General features: G+C 42.7%; 1 protein-coding gene across 1 annotated transcript in view; it reads left to right on the top strand.

Moving 5' to 3' along the window:
• The window catches only part of MICAL2 (microtubule associated monooxygenase, calponin and LIM domain containing 2), a 223,985-nt gene that overhangs the window by 182,531 nt on the left and 25,303 nt on the right, over positions 1-16,151 (top strand). The window contains exons 31-33 of the mRNA XM_079930564.1: positions 1,590-1,705; positions 5,457-5,549; positions 8,378-8,471. Of these exons, the coding sequence (XP_079786690.1) occupies positions 1,590-1,705; positions 5,457-5,549; positions 8,378-8,471 (303 nt within the window). The remainder of the gene's footprint in view (positions 1-1,589; positions 1,706-5,456; positions 5,550-8,377; positions 8,472-16,151) is intronic.

Raw genomic sequence — 16,151 nt, 5'->3', positions numbered from 1 at the left:
CTGCAATGAACCAGGCACTGTGTTAGGCTCTTTATATTGATCACGTTTACTCTTCTACAACAGTTCTGCAAGTTAGACATCATGATCCCCAGAAACTGGGGAGGTGAAGTTAGTTCCTCAAGCTCACACACTAAGAAGGGAATACTCAGTGACTAAAGTACTCAGTGGTGATTTAGTGGCTGGGGCTGGGAAACAGTCTCAGCTTCCCACTAACAATGCCTCTACCGTTATTATGCAGCTCCCGATTTTCTCTTCACCTGAGCGTTTGCATCTGGCAAATTAAAGTGGAAAACAGTTAACTCTCTCCCCAGAGAGGCTGTGTTATTATATAGATGTTTTGCATTATTTTGCTTTGAATAACAGCATATGTAAATGTGTTCCTGGAAGTTAAAATTACCCTTAATTTTTAAAACTTGGCCTCTCCCACTGGGGTGAATAGTTGAAAATTACGGGGAAGAAAAGGCAGGCTGGAGAGAATGCTAGTCAGCTTGGAATTGCCTCTTCTCCTCCCTCCCCACCCAACACGTATTTCTCTTTAGATAGAAGCTGATGCGGCAGAGTAAAGATTAGTAAATCTCCTATCATGGAGTCCTAGCTGGTTCTGATAGCCGGTGTTCAGGGTGCGTTAATCCAGATATTAATCATTAACTCTGCGTCAGGTTGATGTGTAGGGGCAGATGTTCTTGCTGAGAAGAACAAAAGTCTCCTGTGGCACCTGGAACACTTTATCACACGTGGTCCCCAGTCAGATCACAAAGAGATCTGAGCGAACACAGGCACTTTGCTGCCTCTAACCATCTACCTCTTGTTCAGGGGTTGGCATCTCCCCTCGACTTCAGCTCTCCCGTGGGCCCTGAATTGTTGAGCCCTCCCTATCTTAAACCGCCTTTCCTGGCATTTGAATCATCACTTCAATGATGTGATAATATCTGCAAGTTGGGAAAATAAAATTGGCATTTGTTTAGCCATAATTAATGAAATATTTATGTTGCATGAGACTATGTGATAAAACCTTAGGCTTAGAGTCCTTTTGCTTCTGATTACATTTGGGATTTTTTTTTTCTATGACCAGACATTCTGACGCCAGCCCTTTTACACTGAGCAGATGTCATGTAGTAAAAATGGGTGCCAGATGCTGTGAGCCGCAGAAGGGCGATTTGTTTAAGAGCTGGCTCCGACTTTTTTGCATTCAATTACTCTGCAGAACGAACCTTACACAAGCATTTAGGTAACTCAGCTAACTTCAGACACGAATTTTACTAACAGATTTCATCTCTGAATGCATTCCTAGCAACACACCATATAAATGGTGTTTAAGGAATTAATTGATTTCTGCATAATACCTTTTTTTTTTTCACATGAAAAGAGAGCTGCAAAGCTCTTGGCAGGGACCCAGAAATGTAATTAACGTAGAGGGCCAAATTTTCAGTTGCCCTTAGGTGCTGCCGCCTCACGCTCATGGCAGGTGCAGTGAGGGGAGGGCAGGGAGGAAGAGAATGGGGGTAGCAGGGAGGAAGGAGAGGTGGCTTCGGGTCATGACGCAGGAGAAGAAGCTAGGAGTTCAGTGAGTTCTTCTGTTCCCATTTCAGGTCCCAAGCACGTCCCCATCAGAGCACAGGTGACAGGGACTGCCTCTTCCACCTCTTCCACCACCACCTCCTCTGCAGATGAAGAATTCGATCCTCAGCCTTCCTTGCGGTCAAAGGTAACAACACTTGGCAAACCAAAGGGGGCCTTGGCTTGCGGGGGCCGTTTACCATCCAGATTTCAGACCCAATGTGGGCTCCAGCTGCAGCAGTTTCATTAGGAGGATCACGTTTCATTGCATCTGACAGCAACCGCTCTTTTTACCTGGAACACCCTAAGAATTACCTTTTTATATATTTTTTTTAACTTTTAGGAACTTGCCTTTCTCAGAGATGTCAAAGTGGGAAGGGGGAAAAAACAGACATATTTACTTGAAACCATTTGGTGACTGCAGCTCTTAAAGTGGTGATCCAACAAGCAAACCATCGAAAAAATTAAAACAAGCAGATGTGTATTTCCCGAGGGGTAGCACAGCTTCATTTAAGAAGCACTAGAGGCAGATTGCATGGAAAACGTTATGTTTATTCTAATCAGAAATGCGAAATGAACCATGCAGTTGCATGTAGGCTCTGAGGATCCCCACTGACTAGCCGTGTGCTGGCGGGGGAATGGCAGTTCTTCTCTCTGCTTAATGAACATTCATTTCTGGAGAACCCTTTAAATAACTCCCATACCCATGGATTAAAAAACGCAAACGTCATTGTATGTCTTTAAACGTGTCTGTATGTTACATACACGGAGACACGCATCCCATGACCAAATCCCACCATTGTTTTCTTTATCCTCTGGGGCTGGAAGAGCTGAATGGCTGGACATCATATGCTTCCTGGGCGGACAGAAGCAGTTCACTGCTCTGGCAGTGTTTATTTTTTGGAGCAGTAAGGATCTGCGGAGAAAAAGAGAGAACCAAATTTATTTACTTAAACTCAACTTTTCCATATCTAGCACTAGGAGCTTTGGCATCATCTCAAGTCATTCAGGGGTTCCAGCTCCCCACGGCTCACCTTGGAGCAAGTAAGTCAGGAGGGAGCTGGGACATGCTGGGGAGAGAGAGAATGAGAACAAGAGAATACGTAGAGATTTCTGGTTTCTAACCGTGGGTGGCCATGATTAGTTAGACACTCAGTACCAGTGAATTCTATGTGTCGTGTTGATTTCTGGGATTTCCTTACAGACTCTCTCACCCCCTTGAGTGACCCTGAGTTAATTCTGTATTCAAATGAGGCAGAAGCCCCGGCATCAGCCATTCTGCCACTCATGGGGACCAAAAGAATGGAGTGGCTGAAAGCCAGCGAAATGGCAAGACCGTGATACCTAGGGCAAGCCTTGCGAATAGCTCCTTGTCTCCTGCTGGACCAGAACAGAGCCAGTCATCACATTACACATCTGCTGCAGTGTGGTAAACCTTGCCCGCTTCACCTGGCTTCCAACACGCCCACTCTTCAGGCAGGGAAGCTGGCAAAAAGGTTCCTTCTTTATGACTTCCCAAGGGCTCACACTGAAGGAACGAGGGAAGTGTTTTCCCTTCTAGTTTCTTTATCTCTTCTGCCCCATACAGGTGTGTCCCCAGCCACATGGCACAGAGCCCACTCAGCTCAAGTGAACCTTTGCAAAGGAAACTGGAGACAGGATATGCAGCCTCGCCTCTTTGCTTTGCCCCCTCCCCTCAACTTAATGCCTGGATCTGAGAGAGGGAGACAGGCAGCTTGTCTTCAGTCCTGCCAGATTTCTCCCTTTCTCTGTCCTTCATCTTTTTCTTCCTTAGCCCTTAGACGTTTTCCTTTCTTCTCTGCATCGTCATCACCATTACTGAGGATGTGAGAACCGTGCCTGGCGCAGTGTAAGGCTATATGAGCATTTGTTAATAAATCATCCTTCTTTTTTTCTATGTCCACATCTTTTAATAAAAGGCAATAAAGGACTTTCTTTCCCTGTCTAGGTTCTGCTTTGCTGACTCTCGATAAAGCAGTCGGGGTTTGGTAGCTTTGCTGCTGGGAAGTGCTAAGACAGCGCAATGCTGTCAAGGCATCCCTCGCTGAAATTGTTTGAATGGTCTTAATTTAGGGGGAAAGTTTGATATTTCTTTAAAGCAGAGGTCCTTGATGCATCTGCACCGAATTTGGTACAGGAAAGGCAGAATAAACTAGATAGAAATGTGGACACTGGATTCAGGTTACCTGGGCTTAGCTCCTGGCTCTACCAGTTCCTGATTGTGTCATCTTGGGCAAGTTCTTTAACTTCTCTGAGCTTTGATTTCCTTACCTGTGAAATAAGTGTAATTTGTGGAATAAATAAGATGATGCATGTGAAGTAATCAGTACAGTGTCTGGCACACAGCACTCAAAAAATGCTGACAATTATTATGTAGATTAGTATAGTGGAAGCTCAAGAGATATTTGCCAAATACCACCACACCCCTCCCCACCCAGCCTTCCCAGAAAGGTCCTGGCTGCTTAAAGGAGGAGTTGCCTCACCCAAATGGCCTGGGACCTCTGCAGTGGTTGACAGTCAATCTGGAAGTTGTCCTCTAGCAATAGAGATGTGATATAGAATAAGTTTGAGTGCTGAGAGCCAAAATTTCCTTCCAAGGATGAAAGAAAGGATGAAGATCTTTAGGATTCTACATCCTACAGAGAATTTTAGAAAAACCAAGTTTCGTCATTGAGCTAAATGTTTTCACCAATGATCTGTAAACATTCTGAACCCTGAAAGGTAGATGCTTTCCTAAGGAGAGTGATGGAATGGGTGGCAGAACGCCAAGGACCCATAAAGCCCTGGAAAGGCTCTTGCTTTTAAGGTAAAATCTCTGACCTCTATTATGGACCTGGAGTCAGGCCTGTTAGGTCTATTCCCCACTTGGGGATTTATAGTCCTTTTAATGGGCAAACATTCAGCTCAACCACAGCTACTGAATGCCCAGGCACCAGGCTAGATGTAACAAGTTTTTAATTCCATATTTATTTCTGCCAGCATTAGAAAGAAGTCTCTCGCATGTTCTCGTTCTCGTCCTAATATAGAAAATTGATGTGTATGCTCTGAGAAGGCAAACATAATAAAACCGGCCCAAGTTGGACATTTATTTTGTATATGTAAGATGTATACACACATACGTTATACATACTACGTACATACACACACATATGAAAAATAGTAGATTTTAGTAAGAAATTATAATCATGCTAATTTGCATAATAATAATATAATGATCATACTGGTAACGGTAAAAATCATAGTATTTACTGAATATCTATCCCATATCTTTTTTAAGTATTCTGCAAAGGACTTGACCCACCTTATCCCATTTAATCCTTATCACATCCCTACAAGGTAGGCATTAAATCATTCTCACTCTGAAGAGGACGCTGAAGTTCAGGAAGTTGTATGACATAGTGAAGCTCACACGGCTCAGCTGGGGTTTGAATGCCAGCTTTGCATGGCTCCTGGGCCCAGTGCTCAAACGTTATTCTCTGCTGCTTCTCCAATCAGAAGAGTCTCCTGAAACTTGCAATATGTGGAGCTGGCCACACCACTACTTCTCCTTTCTCTGCTGTCTAAAACCTGGAAGAGACACCGTCAAGATCTGGACCGCTATTTTAAATGCCTCAATTTTGAATGTTCTGTATTCTACTAGCCCAGGCACACAGAGAACCCAGTGGTACTAATGACGTATTTGTACAAACAAAGTGAAGTAGGGAAGGCAATCTTATGCCTAGATACAGAACATTTCCATCACTGCAGAAAGTTCTGTTGACATTGTTGTTCTAGAAGCTAAGCAGTGGTTTGGTTGGAGAGGGCAGAGTCTGTGACAGTATTTTGTACATTTCAATTTTATTTTTCAAGACATATTTTTTTCTTCTTGGTTTTTGTAGGAGAGGAAGACACTAAGAAGAAGAAGGAGGCTAGAAAAAGCAACAAAACAATTGGTTAAGCAAGAAGAATTGAAAAGACTTCACAAAGCTCAGGTCAGAAAACAAACTTGAGCTGAGTGAGTGGGTCTGGGATCCTGGGGATCTGGAGGTGGAAGCCTTTGGAAATCTGTATTGCACTGGGGAGAGATAGGTCTCTCTTCTCTGAGCAACCGGGCTTGTGGCTATTCTAAAGGCTCTGACTCAATCCCTGGTGGGACTCTGGGGCCTGGAGGGCCCAGGTGTTGAGTTGGCCCACTCCCAGCTGCCTCTCCATCTGCAGACGCATGTCCTGCAAAGTGAGCTGGAACAGCAGCCAACACACGGCCTTGGGAACAATCCCAGGCCCTTAATGCCACACACAAGTGGCCTTAGTTTCGTCCTCTGTGAGGACACAACCTTCCCCTGACTTTCTGACAGTGTCTTTGCTGAGCTGACAACTACTGGGGCTGTCTCTATTCCAAGGTTAGTTGAACACACAAGCATCTAGCATTCTGCTACAGATTCCCTGGCCTGATTGTTTACTCCAAACATTTCTGCCCAAGTTGATCTGCCCACCTGCAAAATGAAGCAGAAAGTCAAGGCACACCCCCTCTCCCTGAGGACCCCAAACCTAGCCTTGAGGGACAGTTGGGTTTTAGGACAGAAGGCCTTAAAATGACCACTCATGTTAATGCAGTGTACCGTACATCCCTTCTTCCAGTTGTTCGCTTTATCAGGCCGGGTAGTCCTGTAACTTGTTTCTGACAAAAGCAGGAAGTCACTTACTCCAGCCTCCTTTACTCTTCTCAGTGACTGACTTGGGAGCCACCCCCTTCACCTAGTGGATGGGAAAACTTCCCATAAATTCCCTCTGTCCATTCTCAACTTCTGAAACAGGCTTTCTTGAAACATTTCAACTTTTCCTTCTGAGAACATGAGAAGTCTTTATGAAATGGATTGGCAAACTCAGCAATTTCCCCTCCTTCTATTTTTACTCCAGACAGTAGGCAGTGATAACAGAAGAATTACGATGGCCTTTTGAGGCCTAATCTGCTAGCACCCATACCAGTCCTGTAGAATCTTTGAGATTTTCATCCTTAGTTTCTAAAGAATGACCACCATATCAATCAGCTTGAGCTGCCATAATGACATACCACAGACTGTGTGGCTTAAACCACAGAAATTTATTCTCTCACAGTCCTGGAGGCTGGAAGTCCAAGATCAAGGTGCCTGCAGGATTGGTTTCTGGTAAGGACTCTCTTCCTGGCTTGTAGACAGCTGCCTTCTTGCTGTGTCTTCACGTGACCTTTTTTTCTGTGTGCATTCAGAGAAAGAGAGAGAATTTTGGCATCTTTTCCTTTTCTTATAAGGACACTAGTCCTGTTGGATTAGGGCCCACTGGTATGACCTCACTTAACCTTATTTACCTCCTTAAGGGCCCTATCTCCAAACACAGTCTCTTTAGGGATTAGGACATCAACATATGAATTTGGCGGGGTGGGGGAGGCACTACTCAGTCCATAACAATTATAGAGCCATAATTGCAAAGTAATCAGTAATAAAGTCATTTAAATGTTTCCCTTCCTTTAGCAATTCTACACAGTGCCAGCAAGAGACAGATCTATAAAGATATAATTGTCTTTAAAAGAGAGACAGAGAGGAAGAGGGCATAAAATTACAAGTAGTTTTAGATAGAATTCCCATCTATTTCAGATTTTATGTTTGGGGCTTAAACACTCTCAGCTGAGACAAGAAGCCAGGTGGCTGCTCCGTCCCCACCCCTCCCCACTGCTACCCTTGCTTGGGCCTCTTCACGGGTTGCAGATGCCTCAGCGATTGTACTTTGAATCTAGGGGAGACTTAGAAGGATGTGGAGTTAAGGAGGAAGAGGTGTGAGACAGAGCTAGAGGAAGGTAGGAAAGGAAGAACACACACATTCTACCTGCCCAGACAGCTGCCACTTCCTTGAACACACCTGGTCTGCCAGGTGCAAAGTCTGTTCTGTCAAGAGATGTGCCTTTTGGCAGCATGTGTTTGAAAGCAGAGAAAGTGGGCGGGGATGAACAGAATGTACAGAGGAAAGGTTTCCCCTTCATTTTCCTTCCTAATATACAAGCGAGAAATAGCTGGTAGGGAAAATAAACATGTAAAGGCAAACGCAGTCATGATCCCAAGCCTTGCTAGGTGCCCTGATGGTTAGGTTAAGGTTATGGAGGGGGTGCCTGAATGGGATAAACATTTCTGTCTCGTCTTAATAAACTGCTAGTAATAAGCCACAGTGCACTTCCACAGACAATAAAGAGCCCCCGTGGTGCAGTGAAAGAATAGGTTGCCGATTTGTAGCTGAGGACAAGAGCAGGACAAACCAGGAGAGGGACACCCAGAGCCCCAGGAGCTGGCCCGCGTCTGCTGCTCCAGAACAGTTTCTTGGGAGGTGTCTGCTGGTTCTTCCTGGGAGAAGAAACGTGCCCTGTGTTTGCCCCTGGAGACCCTGTCCTACTCTGGGTAGGGACTGTAGCTCTGATGGCTATGCCATCACCATGGTCAGAGGCCGAGGCTCCGAGGGGTCCAGGAACTACGAGGACCACCCACCCAGTGCAGCAGCCTCTGCCTGAGAGCGTGTCTGTGTGACTGGCCTGGTCAAAGGGGAGTGTTTTCATGTCTCCTTGGGGGCAAATTGAGCTTACACACAGACTCCTTGCTTTATGTTTTCATACTTAAAGAAAGGAAATGTCAAGTTCTAGTTATTTTGGGAATTCATGGGTTCTTACCCAGTTAATTGAGGAGGTGGCATCACGAGGGAAAGGGCTTCTTCCTCTTGGAAAGTAGGTGGCAGAATTGGCGCCCTTGCATGACTCTGCACGTTGAAAGTACCTGCGTGACGTATGATCCTGGCATTGCAGGCCATCCAGAGGCAGCTGGAAGAGGTGGAGGAGTGGCAGAGGGCTTCCGAGATCCAGGGCGTGAGGCTAGAGAAGGCGCTGAGAGGAGAAGCAGGTAGGCATCCCTGCGGGCGGATCTGGAGAAGCGGGCTCGGGCCCGTGTCTCTGGTCTGAAAACAGTGCTGGTCTAACCATCTGGGCAAAACAGTGAGACCTTGTCACCCACTGTGGAACTGTCAACACGGACCTGCGGTGCTCAATCCACAACTGCTTCCCACTTTCAAAATCAAACTGGTTGTCCAGTTTGAAATTCCCAGGGCATCAGTCAGCCTGTGGGCCTTGGATTTCTGGTCTGTCCAGTCTCTCTTCTGCTAGTGTGAATGTTCTTTGCAATTCAGGGATTAAGAAAAATTCAGGAGAAACAGTTGGGTGTTCAAGCAATGTTGGTAGTGATTCAAAGCCTGGACTTGGAGTCAAAGTCTTGGTTTCTCCCTTTACCACCTGTAGCTCCCTTTATCAGCTGTAGGGCCTTGGGCCAGTCACGTTCTAAACCTTTATGAACTTTCGTTTTCTCCTCTAAAATGTGGATAATAGTGGTTTCCTATCTTGTAGAGCTGAAATAACGATTAAAGGAGATACATATATACATGATGAAATATATATATGATGAAATTAAATTAGCACATTACCTGGCACAAGGCAAAGCAATAAATAATAACTGTTCTACTGGTAGCTTCAGATTCTTAGATGCAAACAGAATTCATCTGGTGAAGGTCTGCTTTGTATTGGACATTAAGACAGTAGGTCTCTAACGATAAGTATGACATTTCCTGCCTTTGAGAAGTTTATGGTCCATTGAGGGACACAGACATGTGAATAAACCACAACACAGGGGGACGAGGGCTGTGATGGGAACAAGCATTAGGGTGGAATGAGGACGGAATCACGAGGTTCCTAACTGATCTCGATGGGGAAGGGGGGTGGTCAGGCTAATCACCTGGAGGGGGTGATCTGTTAAGACAAGAACTGGAGAAGGAACAGGAGGTTACCAGGGAGGTGAGGAGACCATTCTGGCAGAGGGAAGAGCACCTGCAAAGACCAAAAGTAAAAAGACGTGAAATGCCATAACGAATAAGGAACCAGCAGAGAGTTTTGAGTGAGGAATGAAACTGAAAGAAATCTATGTGTTTGTGGAAACCATCCAGCAGTGATGTTGCTAGTGAATTGGGGTCAATGGGGGGTATTGTCTCTTTTATAAAATTGAAGCCCAGTTGATTTACAATATTGTGTTAGTTTCAGGTATACAGCAAAGAGATTCAGTGATATATATATATGTGTGTATATTGGGGGTATTGTCTCTTTAATTTCTGATGTGATGTCTTTAGCCTTTTGTATTTGGGATATAAAATGTGAGAAAGCAGACCCTGAAAACACATATCTCTGTGTGTGGTCACGTAAACAACATAGGGAAAGGTTAGGGCTTCAGTTCTCTTAAAAGTTCAGTTATTCGAGAATAATGGTAACAGCAGGGGCAGACCCAGATTTTGTGAGGCACGAAGCTCATACAAAGTCATGCAGGCAAACCTGTGGGGCAGCTCCCAGAGCCCTGCAAGGGCCGGTCCACGTGAGAGGCCCTGTGGTTTCAGCTTCTGTAGCTGTGTAGTTGTTGTCTCTCTGGAAACATCGGAGTCTGACTTTACCCCTCTGTGCCTCAGCTTCTGTGTTTCTGAAGTGGGAGTGATAATTATACTTGTTCCTTGGATTTGTGGTGAGGATTGGCTAAAACAATGTATGTGGGAGCCCTAGCACAGTGCCTGGCATGGGAGAGAATGTTAATAAATATTTGTTCCTTTTCTTACAATACTCGGTGTATTTCCTTGCAAAGAGAACCCAAATCCACCCATCAGAAGTAGGGTTCTTAACAAAAGTGGTAGCTGTTTCTCACTGCTTGGAGTCCCTGCCTACCTGTACAGCCATTGTCAGGGCTTTCAACACAATGAAATGTTTGGTCATATTCCCAATCAAGAAGGCTTGGCACTTGTCTTTAGGAGTCCGCTGACTTCAGTGAGAGCCTTAGAAGTGAAAAGGATAAACCAGCAAAGCTAGGACATGTTTCATTTTGCTGGGGAGGCAGTATGGCATGGTAGGGTTAGTAAAATTGTAAGTGTCAAGGAGCCCTGTGTTCAAATTCTGTTCCACTGCATTTAGGCTGTGTGGTTTTGGGAGAATCCCTTAACCTCTCTGCTCCCAGATTCCTTATGTGAAAAATGGAGCTCCTAATCCTCACATTACCAGGTCATTTTGAGAATTAAGTGTATTGGTGGACCAAGAGTCTCCCAAGAGTGCCTACCACACTGTAGGCATTTAATAAACGGCTACTGGTACTATTTTACAAAATGTTAAATATCCATTCACACTTTTTAAAGAATTGACTCTCTGATGTTTATTGCTTGAAATTTAAAGTCTGGAAACCAAATTTTTAAAGCTTCTGAAAATCTCCCTCACCCTCAGTATAAAAAAAGGCTATTTGCAGTTATCAGCTAAAGAAACTCGGCCAGCTTATGGTGTTTTCAAAGGTGTATTTGCCTGGCCAGAAGATGGATTCTGTTCATTCCCTCTATATCCTTGGTAATGTAATTCCCCTGTTAAGTTTATGGGCCTTTTTCTCCTTGATTGTCCTTATGTGGGTGACAGATGCAGATTAACAAGGGGCAGGAGACTGAAAGAGTCAAGTCACAGAGGGCGGCCCCAAAGGAAACCAAACAGAAGATTTGCAAACCAGGCATTGAAATTAATACACTCGAACTTGTAATAACATTTGTGCAATAATAATATTCCTTTGTGGTTTAATATCCTACTCAGCCCCTTTAAGAGCTTGCCCTGGTGCTTAATGAATGACCGATGCTTATTAGGTTAAGTTGTATTTGAGCTGGCCTGGGCTGCTCTGGTTCAAGTGATTTAATGGGAATTATTTAATAAGTATTATTAGGATAATTAGAAAATGATCACAGTTAGGCAATAATATTGAACTATAAAGGTTGTGAATAACCAGATTTAGAGACAGGCCTGAAAACGTGAGTCGTCTGCGACAGTTATACAAGTCTCCTCTGATAATGATGTGCGCCAGCCTGAAAGGGTCTTTTGTTCCTAGGAGTTATTCATTAGGCGAGCATTGAATTAGAGGAACACGCGGGGGTGCAGGACGGAGGGCAGTGATGGCTGATGAGCAAAATGAGGCTTTGATGAGCTCCCAATTGTCGTGACAACAATTCCTGCTTTCTCTTTTTCCAACAGTCAGAAATAAGCTCTCTCACCCCCAGGAAGGGTTTTTCCCCGTTTTGTCAAGGCAAGGGAAACAAAGAAAAACAAAAGTCCAACAACTCATCCCAGATGACAAGTCATTATGTTCTGTAGGGTGTGCGTGTGTGTGTGTGTGTGTGTGTGTGTGTGTGTGTTTGTGTGTGTGTATGTGTGTGTGTGAGAGAGATGGACGTCCTTGACAAAGGAAATGGATTCTCCTGGTGGTCCTAGCTGCCCAGAGTAAAGGACCATGATATGCAGCGGCCTGATTGCTCTGAGCCTCACCGTCTATGAAGAGGTCAAGTCGAGCTTTGCAGCCACTTAGACTCTTCTTGGTTACCTTCTGGTTTTGTTGGCTGTCAGTGTAGTGGTCAGTGTTATGTGCGATGGAACACCACAGTTTAGCAAGAGACCACCATTCAAATTTAGTAGATAACGGAATCTGTGCTTGCTTTCAATACCTGGAGACAGGTAAAATCTGGTGAAAACTGAGATCAGCTTTGAGGGAGAACAGATTAGTCCCCAGGGGAATGTAACGGAATATTCCTCCCTTACAGCTTTACCAACTTTGAGGATGGTTTACCAGTTGACTGCCTGCATCCCTGCATTGAGCTTCTTGCTTTTTTGTTTTAGAACCCGATGGCTTTTCCTTCACACAGATAAGGGGTTTACAAAGAAATAGCAGGGTGTCTGAGGCTGCCAGCAGGTGGCAGCAGGAGCACACATTATGACAAAAGAAATTGCAATGAACTAGGCAGGAAGAGGGAAGTAGTTTGGCTTACACTCTGTGGTTTTTATCTTGACTGCCGCTGAGGAACAGAAGAAACAATAATTTCCTGGATAATAAAGCAACAAGGTGCCCTGAAAATAACACAGATATTAGAATCAGACACTCCTGAGTTTGAATCCTGATGCCATTCGTAGACAAAGACTCTGAAGTTGGTAGCTAAGCAACCAAGGAATTTGGATGGATTTGCTACACTCTATGTGCTGAAAGTAAACAGTGATATTCAGTGCATCAGAGCAAGGGAGTTTTTACTCACAACACAGCGAACAGCAGGAGCAGCAGTGTGGTACAGGTTGCCCTGTATCTAAGTGCCAGGGTGTAGCCTGGTAGGCCCTGATGACAGCTGTGCACACAGTCGATTGTGCCAGAGTAGGGGAACTCAGCAGCTTTTATGGCAAGCAGTAAATAAGCCAGCCCCCTCTCCCAGGAAGCAAGTAGTCTACTTGGCTGGCTGCAGGAGTGGCTCAGGGACACAGGATGGTTAGGCCTCGCTATTTGGCACACTCAGCAAAGACATGCAGGGATGCTCAAGGTTTATGTCAGATGACCTCACTCAACAAATGTCAATAATCCATTTATTATGTATTTACCTCTGTTTTTAGCCTCAGTAGCCACCTGGTCGAGCAGTGGCCTTATAACAGAGATGGGCCCAGTGAGGGCGAGACTAAGATTCTCTTCCTGAAGAAGCCTTGGGTCCTCTCTCCATTGCATGGATTCTAGGGTCATTGAGGCTTCAAAGCTGTGTGCCCTAGACAATTGCTTTACACAAAAAAATTCCCATGACAGCAGCAAGAAATATGTTTTATATCACAAGTTAGTACATATAAATATATAATTGAATAAAATGTTTCAAGAGATAATATTGAATTTTGCTACATATAAAAGACTACTACTTTCTATTCTGTCTCATTTTTAGTGCTTGTTGTGACCCATAAAATTAATTTTGTAACCCTCGGTTTTAAAAAACACTGTCGTAATAATTTTACCTGAAAAAAATATTTTAAACTAAATACCCAACCCAACTGGCCGTCTCATCCAAGGTTACAGAATGTGATTCCTAAGAAGTGTGGAGCAGTGGAATGGTGGACTAAATACTATAAAAGCCCATTCACTGCAACAAGATACTTTTGAAAACATTGCTAGGCTCTTAAGTAAGTGAGAGAAATCTCTCAGGGCCAAAAAAGAGAGAGAAAAGAAGGTATGCTGAAGCCTACATGTTCCAGGAGGGAAGCAAACACAAAAACAGAAATCCAGTGCTGCCTTGGGTCTAACAAAAAGTAGGGGAGCTAACCTTGAGATTCCCATATTAAGCCAGGTCTCTAGCACTCCAAAACCAATTATAGATCCTATATGGAAGAAACCATGCCTCAGTTTAGGCTCTCAGGATTCAGACAGATTAAGTTCAGTAAACCATGAGCTTATAATAATAATTTTAAAAATCACCCAAAACACAAAGAAGTGAGCCACTAAGAATGAGGTTCAAGCAAAATCAACAAATTTAAATGGCCAAGAACTTCAACTATAATTATCAAATACAGAATACACTATGTCTCTGTGGGAAACATTTAAAGAAATAGAAGATTACATACAAAAATTAGCAAGCAGAAAAATAAAAGTGAACAGGCAACACCACCTTAACCTGAACCAATCATAACCATAATCAAACTAACATCATGAGCTTCCTGCTGTGATGTACTAAGAAAGATACATGTTCACTTATGCAGCACCTTAGCCAGAAACGCTTACCTTGAATTTAACCATAAAAATACAATCAGGCAAATTCAAATTGAGAGACAATCTGCAAAATAAGTGAGAAAAGTCAATGTCATTTAAAAAAAAGGGAAGGAGGAATCTAGGGAACTGTTCTAGATGAAAAGAGACTAAAGAAACAACTAAATATAATGCTTAATCCTTTAGATTTAAATTTTTTCAAATAAAAACTAATGATCGGAGATTTATTTTAAATAATAATCAAATAAATAGAGAGTTTAGAACTGAAAACTATATTCATTGAAGCTAAAACTTCAGCAAATACACTAAACAGTAGCTTAGACACAGCAGAAGAGAGAATTAGTGAATTGGACAATGTATCTCAAGAAATCAACCGTAAAGTAGCACATGAATAGAAGGAGATGGAAAGAAGGAAAGAGTAGCTTATAGACATAGAGGATAGAATGAGAAGGTCTGGTGTATGTTTAATTGAAGTCTCAGAAGGAGAGAATAGAGAAAATTAAGGTTGAGTATTATTTGAAGAGATAATGGTTGAGATAATGGTTGAGGTACTGAGCAAAGCATTTAGAACAGGGTCTGGCACCAAATCCATGGTTTATAAGTGCTAGCTTTATTTTTTCCAAAGTGGATGAAAGGCATAAATCTACAGATACATGGAGCCCGAGATAGAGAAATCAGGATAAATTTAAAATAATCCACACTTACCTAGGCACAATGATGTGAAAATGTAGGATACCAAAGACAGATATTAAAATGGATAAAGAGAAAAAATAATTCACTTAAAAAAGGAACAAAATTTTTACTAACAGCTCTCTTAACAGCAATAATGGATGTTAGAAGACAGTGGAATAATAATTTCAAAAGGCTGAAAAAAAAAAAAACCCTTCAAGCTAGAACAGTACACCCAGAAAAACTACATTTAGAGAGCAAGTGCACAATAAAGAAACATTCAGTTTAAAAAAAAAATTTAACTATCTACAAAAAAATTCTAGCAAATATGCTTAAAGGGAAAAAAATAGATAAACGTAGGAGGACAATCTGAAATAGTCAAGAAGAAATGGTGAATGCAAAAAATAATAGACATGTAAGTAAAACAAATAAACATTGTCAGTATAAAATAATACGGATTTTTTTTCAAAGACAGAACTAAAATACCAGACTAAAATGGACATAAGTTGGGAGTTGAATGATTAGAAGTGAAGTGTTCCAGGGTCCTTATGTTGTCTAAAAGGAGTCTAAAATACTGATTAAGTTGACTTTGTTAGGGTATTAAAAATTACCTATTTAAAATTTAAGTGTAATTATGAAAAGAATAGAAAAAAAATGTATAACTTCAAATCAGCTAGGGAGGGCTTCCCTGGTGGCACAGTGGTTGAGAGTCCACCTGCCGATGCAGGGGACATGGGTTTGTGCCCCGGTCTGGGAGGATCCCACATGCCGCAGAGCGGCTGGGCCTGTGAGCCATGGCCACTGAGCCTGCGCATCTGGAGCCTGTGCTCCGCAATGGGAGAGGCCACAACAGTGAGAGGCCCGTGTACCGCAAAAAAAAAAAAAAAAAAAAATCAGCTAGGGAAAACAAAGGGAGAAAAAATAAGAAAAAATAATCAACCAAACAAAACCCCCCACTCAATTCTAAATAGAAGTTTAAAAGCATTTTAAAAAAGATAAAAAGCACAAAGAAAGATGGTAGAAACAAATCTAAATATCTCAATAATAGTAGTGAAAGTTAACAAACAATACCCAATTATATGCTATTTAGCAGGCACATATAAAACATAACTAAATACAAGGTTTAAAGTAAAAAAAAAAATTGGCAAGTATATACTAGCTAAATAAAGCTAGGGTAATTAAAAGCAGATACCTTTAATACCAAAATCATGATTAGCAATAAACAGGGTCACTACATAATTTTAAAATGATCAGCTCACCAAGAGGATATGACAGTTTTAAATGTTGTATGTATTAACTGTAATAGGC

This window comes from Stenella coeruleoalba (assembly GCF_951394435.1).
Source record: "Stenella coeruleoalba genome assembly, chromosome: 8".
NCBI classification, from domain to species: Eukaryota; Metazoa; Chordata; class Mammalia; order Artiodactyla; family Delphinidae; genus Stenella; species Stenella coeruleoalba.
The sequence above is the reverse complement of the archived record's forward strand: the minus strand, read 5'-3'. Positions and strand labels throughout refer to the sequence as shown.